Source organism: Pituophis catenifer, unplaced genomic scaffold (genome assembly GCF_029215685.1).
Source record: "Pituophis catenifer annectens isolate HBS135680 unplaced genomic scaffold, rPitCat1.0.hap2 SCAF_16, whole genome shotgun sequence".
NCBI lineage: Eukaryota > Metazoa > Chordata > Lepidosauria > Squamata > Colubridae > Pituophis > Pituophis catenifer.
This window is the reverse complement of record NW_027256896.1, coordinates 10,571,714-10,584,916: the sequence shown is the minus strand read 5'-3', so window position 1 is coordinate 10,584,916 and position 13,203 is coordinate 10,571,714. Positions and strand designations below refer to the sequence as shown.

At 44.0% G+C, this 13,203-nt stretch overlaps 1 protein-coding gene across 1 annotated transcript in view; it reads right to left on the bottom strand.

Moving 5' to 3' along the window:
• Positions 1 to 11,537: 11,537 nt before the first annotated feature.
• Positions 11,538 to 13,203, bottom strand: part of RAB11FIP3 (RAB11 family interacting protein 3) — an 83,012-nt gene continuing 81,346 nt past the window's right edge. Inside the window, exon 14 of the mRNA XM_070955200.1 lies at positions 11,538 to 11,973. Within this exon, the coding sequence (XP_070811301.1) occupies positions 11,860 to 11,973 (114 nt within the window). The 3' untranslated portion in view covers positions 11,538 to 11,859. The remainder of the gene's footprint in view (positions 11,974 to 13,203) is intronic.

The following is a 13,203-nucleotide window of genomic DNA, read 5'->3' as shown; positions in this document are numbered from 1 at the left end:
TCTAATCAGCTATGCTAGCTCCAGCATTTATCAGACTGAGTTCACAGGTCTGTTGGGACCAAGGAAAACAATAAAACCTTACAGCTTCTTAATCCACAAAAGTACTGCCATTAGTACAAGAAGGACACATAAAAGATTATGTCCGTATGGACTCATCAAATCAATTTATAATCAGTTTGTCTGGGTCACTGACTAAGAAAATAAATTTGTAGTATATATATGTACATATAGGCTTCCTTTTAAATAAGGGTACTAATACTCTAGGTAGTTGCACAGTTTGATAAACACCAAGATCCAGAAAAGATTATTGAAACTTAGTATAACTTTGTCTTGAAAAAAAACAACAAACTAAAATTGAAATCTTAATAATGTCTGGCTTATCGTGCTAATTCCACTTTTGCTAACTATCACCTGATTTCACCAGCTCACTATCAGCAGGGGTGGTTTACAATGCTGCAGTTTCAGGTTTCTTCTCATGGCTCAGGGAAATTCTTGAGTGCTCCTTGACCCTGAGATAATAATACAATTATGGCAATTAAATGTTAATGTTGTACATGTGGTTTGGGTGACTTGTACAATAAAAGAAGAAGAAGAAAACAATACAGCCTTGTACTGAATACTGGAAAATCTATTCAAAGACAGCCTTTGGCAATGCGGCTATGTATAATTTTGGGCAGGCAGTACCTGTTCAGCTTCCCAGAGCTCCAAATTGAAGACTTCACATTAGCTGCAGTTGATACCGCAACTGTTGTGAGCTCCACCAAAGGAAACCATTTTCACAAAGGCAGAAAATCATATGCTACAGGAAGAGAGAATCCAGGGACACCAAGAGAGATTTCACATTAGTTTGTACTACAGAAGCTGAAGCTTTTTCCTTCTGGTCTGGTTGGAAAAAAGCAGCATATTGCTCTTTGTTTAACACTAATGGCGGAAAAAGTTAAGGTTTGAAATTCCCAGTGAGGTTTCAGTGGAAAGAAGCTGAGTCACTTTTATTAGACAAAGTTCTTGCAGAAAGTCAAACTAGGGCGCTGTCCGGATTTGGCTGGCACATTCTCCACCTTGCAGTCAAACACTAAATGTGATTCTATACTCCCATCTAGCTTTGGCTCTGGTCTCCCACCCACTCCTGACTTAACTTTTATTTATTTGACTTGTCGCCCATCACCAAGGTGGGCTTCCAGTTTATAAATAATTGCCCATACCTGGCTTAAATGGAACAGCAGCATAAAAGCTCCTGTTTACTTTCATGCGTGGTAGAACCTGCACAGAGAAAAGCCAACATCTGTGGCTGAATTCCATCAGCAAGCAACTCTTCCCATCCTCCTACAGCAGGCCTAGTTCTTGCACAGCTGTTTCCCTTTTGAGACAGAAATGCTAGCAACTTTAAACCACTGGAACAACATGGCTGTATTTGTTAATATATAAACAGAAAAACAGCAAACAATCTAGCCATTGAAGTCAAAGCAATGAAGAGGAAGAGGTTGAGAAGAAATAGGTGGAGGTGTTGTCTGCACTTGTAATGTACGATAATTCTTTGGGTTCGAAGAAACGTTGTGAAGTTCATCTGGACATGGAACTCTGCAGTCCCAGTTTGGAAGGACAGAGTCTAGCATAATGGGGGCACTGGAAATCCATTGTAGTAACTCTGGATGTTAATTTTGTGAAGCCACTTGTGGTTTTCCTTCAGTTTTTGGTACCACCTGTCTTCAAAGCTGGTGGAAGTGCCATAGCATAAAGCTCTCCAGTGGTTTATGGCAGCAGCTGCAGCTTATAGTTAATAACATAATAACATCTGGGAGGGGGCTTGGAGGGGATCTAGTCCAATCCCTTTCTTGCGCAGAATACCATTCCAAACAAGTGGCTGTACAGTCTCTTTTTGAAAGCCTCCACTGATAGAGCCCCCACAACTTCTGAAGGCAAACCGTTCTACTGCTTAATTGTTCTCACCGTTAAGAAGTTTCTCCTTAGTTCTAGGTTGCTTCTCTCTTTGATTAGTTTCCACCCGTTGTTTCTTGTCCTACCCTCAGGTGCTTTGGAGAATAGCTTGACCCCCTCTTCTTTGGGAAATCATCTTTGTTACTCTTCTCTGTACTCTTTTTAGAGTTTCAACATCTTTTTTACATTGTGACGATCAAAACTGGATGGTACTTTCAGTAGAGTCCAAGACTCGCATCCATGTAAGAGGGAAGGGCTACTAATCCCAGGAAATTTAGAGCAAAATTTCCCCTGAAATGCATAGATAGAGAGAATGGTCCAAGAGGCATGCAAACCTTCTCCTCTATCACAAATTTAAAGTGAGATAGGTTTGCATGCCTCTTGGACCATTCTCTCTATCTATGCATTTCAGGGGAAATTTTGCTCTCAATTTCCTTGGATTTATTCAATTTTCCATTTTGAAGTTGTATTTCCCCCCCTCCCAAAAAAACCCATGCCTATTTCAAGTCATAAAGGGAGTTTCAGGATTCCAATAAATAATGGGCTTTGAGAAGCAAGATGGGGGGGGGTGGAATCCTCCTCAAATTGTTTCATTTGAGACTCTTCCTGTCAAATTACATGGCAGGGGGGTTTAAAATTTGTGTATAATTTTAGCTGAGAGATAAAAGACTGCTGCCAGAAAAGCTGGGAGAAAAATGGTGCCAAATAGCAAAATCAAATATTATTTTCACACATATGCTGCAAAAAGCTCCCCTAAGCAGAAACCATTTGGGGAAGTGTTATCCAACACATTTTGAGGCCCCAGGCCAAGGAAAGCCATCTTCCTGTGGAATGAATGAATGTACCAAAAACATTTCATTGCTCTGTCCTTTGACTGAGTGCTTCCAAGTAGCTAGTAATTATTCTCTATTGTTGGCCAACTCAAAAAATGTTCCAGATGAGATCAAGCCAAGCCTGAACATCCCTCCCATGACAAAATAAATAATATTTAAAATAGGCACAAAATACGGGCACAAGCTGCTGTTCCTGTCAATTAGTTGGCTGCACTTGAGCAGCTACATTAAAAATCAAATCCTTATTTTACAAAACCAAAGACAAGAGGCATAGAAAACAGGCTTTTTTAAAAACACCATATTTCAACAGAAATCTCAATCTATTTGGCTTGGATTTTGTTAACTCAAAGTTCCATAAATTTACAGTGGCAAATATTCTGCAAAAGTAACTTGAAAAACCACATTTAAAGGTTTAAAAACTATTATTCATCCACCATGCCTTGGAAATCTAACTTTGAAGAAACTAAATGCAAATTACAGTAATGTTTTACACAGAGAACTAAATCCCAATGTCTATCCTAGCACTTTTTTTTTTAGTTTGCATTTTCCACTTGAAATTTGAACTTTTACTTTTCAGTCTTAATTAACTAGAAATAGACATAGCCTTTGATAAGTTTCCCCCAGTAACTGCAACACTTCACTATAGGAATATATTAACTTTGTGAGAGTCAGTGGAGGACGAATGCAATTCTAAATATCATACAACTGATCGGAGGCAGAGTTGTCAATAATAATAATTACTAGAAGTACAAGGTGGAGAATTCCCAGACCTGGAAAAAAAAATGAAGCCAAAATCCTGCTCTGTCAACAGATCTTCGCATGAGTTGCATTTGGTGCCCAACCATTTCGATTTTTCATTTAAAAGGTGCAAAGAATCAGAGCTAACGTTCCTGGCATTTGTCATAAAAAAAAACCCAAAGAAAATGAAACATAGAGCGACATGAATATTTCAGCTGAAAGTCAGTACATCTGGGCAAAAGTTAAGAAGAGGTCACTCATCACAGGTGTGAAATTCTATCTTGGTGGAAATCCTTGCACCTCAATCTTTTGAAGAGAAAAATAAAGAATAACCGTTGCCCTCAGGGGGAAAGGACTGTGATTTCTCTAATTTTCAGAGTTAATGAGGCAGGCTCAAAACCCATGCTGGCGTCAGAGCTTTGTCTCCCCCCCCCCCCACGTGTCATCTCTCATTCGTGATGCAACCTCAGACAGTTCAATTTCCTCATAAGTACCAGGTTCACGTTCGGGGAAAATCCAAGTTCTAATGAAGTGCAGCGGTCAACACCAAAACGATTTTTTAACTAGAGGCCAGGAATTAATTGGAAGTCAGCCAGGCAAACCTCAAGTTATTATTATTATTATTTAAAGAAAGTGTTGCAAATTACCTCCTGCCTCCTGCCTTAAAACGGTCAAAGCCGGAACTGGGTTTCTCCACTATTCCTGCTACAGAAGCAAGGCTCTTGTCCACACAGAAGCTGTACTCGGGGGGAGGGGGGCATCAGGAGTGAAATTTCCCAAGGCAGGCTCGCTCTAGAGCAGGTTCTCTCTCTAAACTTGGAACTTTAAGACACGTGGACTTCAATTCCCAGAATTCCCATGCTGGCTGGGGGATTCTGGGTGTTGAAGTCCACAGGTCTTAAAATGGCAAAGTTTGGAGATGCTTTCTTTAGAGCAACCCAGCTGTCCTTAAAACTCACTTCTGTGGCATGAGATGGAAAGAGGCAATGCCTTGTCTACCACTCTTCTAGAAATAAGGACGCAGTAGGGATACTGACTCGTTGAGTCATCGTTCCAGAGATATTTCTTGGCCAGATTTCCCCAAAGCCTTCAACAACTGCAGATCTTACTCTCCCATCTTTCAAACAACTCTGGGCAGGTCCCAAAGATAAGAGAGAGACAGAGACATAGATTTTTACATTTTAATCATTGGGACCTGCCCAAGAGTTAATTCAGGGTAATATTCAGAGATGTACCTGCCTTGAAAGTTGAACTGTACGTACAGCACAGTTCAAACATCAGGACTTGACAACAGGAAATGTTTTATGACAGGAGTCTCCAACCTTGGCAACTTTTAAGACTTGTGGACTTCAACTCCCAGAATTCCTCAGCCAGCTTAGGTTTATGATTATGTTATAAAATGTTTTATAAAATTTACCAAATTTCAGTTCCACATGAATCATGAGTCCCTGTGGTGGGGATGCTGCAACAGTCATAAGTGTGAGAAAGAATATGTCACTTTTTTCAGTGCTGCTGTAACTTCTGTCACTAAACAAACTGTTGTAAGTCAAGGACTACCTGTATAAGTTCCTAGGAGAAGTAATACAGATCATGGCCTCAGAAACTCTGCTTCCTCAATAAAACACACACAGATTATAAGAAATAATATTAATCCTTGAATATCAATGTTGTGGTATCAGATTATCTTCTAGTTTATCATTGTTTTTTATCCTCTTTCTACAAGGGGTTGAGAACAAAGCCTGTTCTTATTTATCTTACTTCGCTACTGTAAAGTAAGATAAAAGAATAAGGCTTCACTGCTGCCATCTACTGAAGAACGCTTTTCTTTTCCAAATTTTGTATTCTACTTTGCTGTTTTAATTAAACAATTTACTGTAAAAGTATTTGAGGCATTGGTAGCTTTGGCCTGAAGGTGATTACAATTAACAAAGTTAACCACACAAAATATAAAATATAAAATGATGCCAGAATAACAAAGGGGTTCCTTTGTTACAGAGTGAGAATTTTCGTTTCTGAGCGGAGGTCAAAGTGGAGAGACATCGCCCTGCCAACAAAAGTGTGTATAGTCAAGGCTACGGTTTTCCCAGTTGCAATGGATGGCTGTGAAAGTTGGACCATAAGAAAGGCTGAGCACCAAAGAATGGAGGGCTTGAACTCTGGTTCTGGAGAAGATTCCTGCGAGTCCCTTGGACTGCAAGGCGATCCAACCAGTCAGTCCTAGAGGAGATCAACCCTGACTGCTCTTTAGAAGGCCAGATCCTGAAGAGGAAACTCTTTGGCCACCTAATGAGAAGGAAGGACTCCCTGGAGAAGAGCCTAATGCTGGGAATGATTGAGGGCAAAAGAAGAAGGGGACAGCAGAGAACGAGGTGGCTGGATGGAGTCACTGAAGCTGTCAGCGTGAGATTAAATGGACTCCAGAGGATGGTAGAGGACAGGAAGGGCTGAAGGAATGTTGTCCATGGGATCGCGATGGGTCGGATTGACTTCACAACTAACAAAACCAAATCACAGAATTCACACACACACACACACACACACACACACACACACACACACACACACGGTGCTTTGGTGATCAGCCTGCTTATGAAATTAGCTACAGGGGAAAAAAAAATAGCTGCTCCTAAACTCTTGCTTTGCAACTTGCTAGTCGCCAAAAACATTAGGATCGCAACGGATTTATAGCCAACGCTATCCCTATCTGTGTTGCTTCAGAACCCTGGAAATCACCGCTCAACACACTTGCAGCCCACTAGATTAAGTTAAAGCTTACCCATTGCCTGCTTTGTAAAACCCTGCAAGATCATTACATGGCAGTAAAAGGGTATTAGAATTCCTCTTTGCTGCCAAATGGTGGTCCTTTGGGGTTCCGCAGCCCAGTTCTAGCAGCTGAAGCTTTATTGTAGAAAGATATATATATATTTTTAAAGGCAGATCATGTACCAAAGAGCAGATCTGAATCTTGGTGAACTGGAACCGGATAAAATTCAGCAACATCACTAAAAATCCAGCTTTTTTGCTTTGCGTATGCGAGGGAAAAACCATCCATTCCTTAAGGGAGAAAACCAACACATTGCAAATTCCAAGCAATGCTTTGATGCCACCTTGTGCCAAACCAGAGAAATGATCCTAACTCTCCCAAGGTACAAAGAGCTTCCATTATAATTGGTACAATTCTGCAATGATTCTAACATCCCCTTATAGTAGGGAACAACTGTGATCTTCTAGTTCAGCCTTTCCCAACCTTGGCCATTTTAAAATGACTTCAACTCCCAGAATTCCCCTAGCCACAAAGACTTAACTATTGCTACGACTCGGGCTGGTTTCTTCTCTGCCCCGCCTGAGCCAAGAGCATAAGCCTGCATCATGAACCTAGCGGGGTCATTTCCTACTGTTGCCTGTTATCCAGTTGCCTCTTGTCTTGTCATTCACATGCTTCATTGGATACACCAGGATTCCTCATAGCAATAGCACAGACTTACATTCTGCTTCAGTACTTTACAGCCCTCTCTAAGCGGTTTACAGAGTCAGCCTTTTGCCCCCAACAATCTGGGTCCTCATTTTACCCACCTCGGAAGGATGGAAGGCTGAGTCAACCTTGAACCAGTCAGGATCGAACTCCTGGCAGTGGGCAGTTAGCCAGAAATGCTGCATTCTAATCACCGTGCACCAGGAAGGAAGGAAGGAAGGAAGAGCAATAGCACTTAGACTTATATACCGCTTCAAAGTGTAGTTTACAGAGTCAGCATTTTGCCCACAACAATCTGGGTCCTCATTTTACCCACCCAGGAAGAATGGAAGGCTGAGTAGCTATCTTCACGCTCACTGCTATTGTGAGGCAAAGTCAAAAACAATGAAAATGCAGAGATAGCTCACTTAGTCCTCGACTTATGACCACAACTCAGCCCAAAGCTTCCGTTAAGCGAGACATTTGTTAATTGAGTTTTGCCCCCATTTTATGGCCTTCCTTGCCACATTTGTTTTAAGTGAATCACTGCAGCTGATAAGTTAGTAACCTGGTTGTTAAGTGAATCTGGCTTCCCCACTGACTTTGTCAGAAGGTTGCCAAAGAGGAACGAACACATGACTCCGGGACACTGCAGTGGTCATAAATGTTAGAGATCAAGCATCTGGCTGTAAATCACATGACCATCAGAATGCTGCAACGGTCCTAAGTGTGAAAAATGGTCCTAATTCAATATCTGAAGGACTGCCATAAAGAAGTGGGGGTCAACTTATTCTCCAAAGCACCAGAAGGCAGGACAAGAAGCAATGGATGGAAACTAATTAAGGAGGGAAGCAACCTGAGGACAAGGAGAAATTTCCTAACAGTGAGAAAAATCAACCAGTGGAATGGCTTGCCTTCAGATGTTGTGAGTACCCCAGTGGAGTCTGGAAAGGTATGGGATCTGCTGCTTGAGCTGGGGGTTGGACTAGAAGACCTCCCAGGGTCCCTTCCAACTCTGATGATATTCTATATTCAACCTTGAGAAGTTGCCTCCTTCTTCCTTTAGCTTGAAGGACAATGCAACAGTCAACCTACCCACTTCTTCCATTAACTTTAATGTCACCATCGGCACCAGTAGGTTACTACTTATTTAGTGAATCTCCAGCCCATTTAGTCAGTGCCAACTGCGGTCCAAATCAGGTTTCACTTAGCGGCCAAAAGCAAAGCTTGTTTGAACCTTTCACTCTTCTCCATACTACGGACAAAGAACAGAAACCCCTAGCCTATCAGAGAACAGAAATAAATGAACGTTGTGAATAAGTGGACAGGTTAACTTGCGAGTACAGCTCCATGGCATAGGATCTAATTTGAATTTGGGCACAAGGGCTAACAAATCTCATTTTGGGTGGAAGGCAATTCTGACAGTTGCACCAAGGTCACCTACATGGCAAAGATGTCCACAACCAGGGGTGGGTTGTGGGGGGTTCACATGGGTTCGGGAGAACCTCTAGCTAAGATTTTGTGCAGTTCTGAGAACCCCCAAATCCCACTCCTGGCTGACCCTGCCCCTCCCAGGAGTCCCCACGCGGCCCGTTTTGGATGCAGGTAAGTGCAGGGCCCACACAGAGGCTCTCAGAGGGAGAAAAACGGGCCTACCGGAAGTTCAGGACCACCTCCGGACAGGGGTGGGTTCTACTTACCTTTACTACCGGTTTGTAGATGGGCCGCGTGCAAGCGCAGAAGCTTCTGCACATGCGCAGAAGCATTTTGATGACGTCAGGGTCGGTGGGCGGAGCCTCCCGCCAGTTTTCCTACCAGTTCTATAGAACCGGTGCAAACCAGGGGCAACCCACCACTGCCTCTGGAGCCTGGGGAGGCCGTTTTCTCCCTCCCAGAGGCTCGAAAAAAGCCTCCGGAGCCCAGGGAGGGCAAAAACGCCCCCACCCCCATGGTGCAGGAGGCCGACTAGGCCACGCCCACCATGGCCACGCCCATCCAGCAACCGGGCAGAGAACCCCTTGCTAAAATTTTTGAAGCCCAACCCTGTCCGCCACCCCTGAATGCAAGAAGAAAAAGACAAGGCAAGCTGGTTCTCCAGCCAGAGACAGTAACAGCTTTTAATTAGACAAGAGTCAGCACACCCGTTAAGACAAATAACCATTTGCCTCTTTTTGGAAACTCCTTCATATTACCCACTGGGGAGAACAATTTTCCTTGAGAAATTAAAACCGTGTGCGCAAGCCAGAGCTTCACTATTTATGGTGGATCTGCTGTTTTTCCTCCTGCTGTGTGACTATTTACATTACAGTACCACGTTGTGATCAACCAGGAGGCCAGGAGGAGCTGGGGGTGGGGGGGAGGGGTTAACAATACGGACAGGTGAGCCCAAGTCCAGAAAGGCAATCTGATTATTTATAGATTTGTACATTATACAATACATACATACATACATATATATATTTATAGATTTGTGTGTTTACACAGATACATTGCTCTCTGAAGTATTAAAAAAATTGATCGGCCTCCGTTCTATAAAAAATACCTAACTCTACAAGGTAGAAAAAGAAAAAAAAATCTTTTTCTTCCCAAGTATACACTGATTTACACCCAAAGTTTCTTCTGGAAATGTACAGTATGCGGATTCTTCCTGCAGGCTCTTTTTTTTTTTCTATTTTTTGGGTACAGAGAAATACAGGACATTAGTAAGTGTGTAAGAATATTTGGGGTTTGAGAATCACTCTCCAGCGGAACATCATTTCTGCGTTTCTCTGACCGTTTCACCTCCACGTTCAAGCCAGTTGGAAACCATTAACAGGGGAATCTACTGATTTTTCTTTTTTCTTTTCTTTTTTTAATTCCAGTGTCCTGGTTCAAGGAACTGTAAAGCATTCCAATGGCCCAACAGTTGTGAGAACTCAATGTGAGAAAGCGAAAGCGTATGGCTTTGGCCTGGAACTAGCATCAGGTCACTTTCACCGTACATGAAGGTGACTCAAAAACTCAACAACTTGATGATTTCAAAGAAAGGAGAGGAACAGCGTATACCAGCTCTCAGCACGATCTCTTGCACCCCAGGAAAACGATCTGCATATGTGGGTCACACAGACACAAGTCTGGTTGCTCCATACGTTGTGTGTCCAAGTTGCCCAATTGTTCTGTGTGTGCTTTAGAGAGGGGGGACAGTGGAGGAGATACAGAGAAGGTCTGTGTCGAAATGTACAATCTCTCCCTCCCGTGGGCTTCGGAATGTTCTCTCTAAAATAAAGCATTGGTGAAGCAGGATTCGCTCACGAGAGGTATAAGACGCCCCTTTCAAATTCCAAATAGTGGCATTTAAAAATAAAATAAAGAACCCCAAGAAGCAAGCCTCTTAAAACGCATCTCAAAGGGCAGATTTAAAATTCATTGAAAACCTTTTCTCTTTTTTTTTCCAAGGGAAATAGCCTGCTTTCTAGGTACGGGCAAAATTCATCTTCTCCCTTCAAATTTATGTTGGGAGGGAAAGTTGACTTGTCCCCAATTGCTTGTTTATCAGACTCCCATCCATATACAAATCTACTTCGATCTGCCAAGGAGAAGGCAGAAGAGCAAAAGAGTTCTGTGCAGTATCTGTTTCAGCACCTTCCCAGAGGGATGGATGCAAAGCCAAACCAGTAATTCAATGTTCTACTAGAGCTTGAGCAATGTGATGTGTTGGTGCCAACAAAGAAAACAACTCTGTTCTTCCGGTCTGTGATGTGTGCCCTGCCTCCCCCTTCCCTGTTTTAATTATTGAACCGACACATCCGTTGCCATTCTCGCCTTAAAAGTGGTTTAACTGAATGAAAATGCCAAACGAAAAAGGGTGTTGAGATGAAGCATGGAAGGAACCGGCTGCAGCAAAGAGGGATAAAGGATCAGCTCTGCTTCCACGTTCAGTATCATCAGCTGAGCTTCCTCCTCCTCCAGCACAGCCATCGCCAGCTGCCCGCTCCCCCCCCCATCGACAACCAACTTCATCAGCCAGAGCTGCCACCCACCAAAATCATCCAGAGGACCACGCCTGGGTTTGACTGCTTCCTTCTTTTCTTTTACATCAGCCCGCCTCTCTTCAGAGTGGCTCCATTCCCCGGAACGCCTGCAACTCCTGAGTTTTAAGGCAGACGACCCTCCCCCCCCCCAAAAAAAAAAAACACAGGGGCTCCGAAACACGCCATGCCTTGTGAGACACGGCGCAAGAGACAACGAACCCAGCCGGAGTTCAAGGCAGCCCCGTTTTCCTTTCCACCGGCCGAACAACCCAGGCAGCTTCAAAAAGGAGGGCGATCGGCGGGCTGATGATTAAACAGAGAGGCAGGGGAAGGCAGGTCCAGGAAGGGATCTGAGAGAGTCTTCCTTTGACTGCCGTGCTACAACTTCCAGGTGCCGAGGGATCCAGCTACCTCCCGCGCAGCACAAGCCTGCTTCTGTTGCTTGCGGACAGGAGAAGTTTCCAAGAAGGCTATTTCAAGGGGCCACCCAGATTCTGCTCCATTCCTGCAAAAGAGGGCAGGTGTGTATGTTCACCCCCCCACCCTCACCCCTCGTTTCTGTGACTCCCTTTCTTTTTTGCCAAACTCTTTTTGCCACCCGTAGCCCCGTTCCCACAAGCCAGAGGGTTCCAAAACCCGTTAGAATCAGGACAGCCTTACTTAATGGCTGGTCCTTTCTCTTCTCTCTCTCTCTCTCTCTTTCTTTCTTTCTCTCTCTCTTCTCCACCCCAGGTTCACTGCGATCTGCCACCCAACCACTCCAACGTGAGGCTTCCTGTGCCTTCTCCATAGAGTGAAGACTTGGCCAGTATTTCCTTCTTCCAAGTAGCAAATCCGCCACACCCACGCGAAGCTGGGTTTGTGTGTGTTGCTCTCAATTCTTTTAAGTCTCCTACTTGACTTCCAGGATGGATGGGTTGGTTTCCATGATGGCCACAATGATTCGGTCAATGTAGTCTTGGAGTCGGAAGTTGATCTCTTCTTGCTTCTGGATTGCCTCCATCAGCTGGAGAGGAAAAAGTATCGAGCTTATTTATTTCCACCACCACCACCACCACAATTTTACAAAAAGGTTAATGAAAATCTGAAAACCAACATAACAAAAGATTGAAAGATCAAGTAGGATATGTTGCTGGATAACTAAAATATGCAGTGAGATTAGCAAAGACTAAGCAATAGCAACCGCTTCACTGTGCTTTCCAGCCCTCTCTAAGTGGTTTATAGAGTCAGATTCTTGCCCCCAACAATCTGGGTCCTCATTTTACCAATTTCGGAAGGATGGAAGGCCGAGTCAACCTTGAGCCAATCAGGATCGTACTGCTGGCAGTCGACAGAGTTAGCCTGCAATGCTGCATTCTAACCCCAGTGCCACCACAAAATACCAGTCAACACCTTTTTTTTCCTTTTTCCTCTTCTACCTCACACTTCCTTTCCCCACTCTCCCCTTGCTCCCATTATTTTTATTTTCCTTTGTCTTTTATATTCTGATAAAATAAAATTGTGACACATAATAGTTCTATTCTTCTTTATTCATTTAGTTAACTGGTATAAGGCTGAAGCTTATTACAGGAAGACCACTCTATTATAGTGCAGGACTACCTAATGCCAGGCAATAAATGGGTCACTGGCTGGGATTTATCAAGTGAAGAATTTATGGTAGACCTAGTTGGAGGGATTATCATCCCTCCAACTTGATTATCATCAAGGCATCTCCAATGGGGGTCTGGTTTTCTAGGGCCCCAGGAGCCACTGCAGCCGATGCGCTAGTCAGAAGCATTCCTCAAGCTGCGTTCCTGGAAATACAATAGAACGGAACGGGACAAATCGCCAAGGCCAACTCACTGTGGCCAACTTGCTGTGGGACAATTCATCACAGCCAGGGATGGGATTCAGCCGGTTCGGACCAATTTGGGCAAACTGGATGTTAATTTTAATCTGGTTCGCTGAACCGGTACTTGCAAGGACTGGCTGTCCCTGCCCACCCCGTCCCTCCCCTCCCAGAAGTCTCCACCCGGCCCATTTTGGATGCCAGGTAAGTGCAGGGCCTGTGTGGAGGCTCTGGGAGGGCGAAAAATGGGCCTACCGGAAGTCTGGAAATGAGCCAATTTCCGGCCTCAGGAGGGCCTCTGGAACCCGGAGGAGTTGGCCCGGTGGCTCAAAGAAAGCCACTGGAGCCTGGGGAGGGTGAAAACACCCCCTCACCATGGTGCAGGAGGCCGACTAGGCCACACCCCCA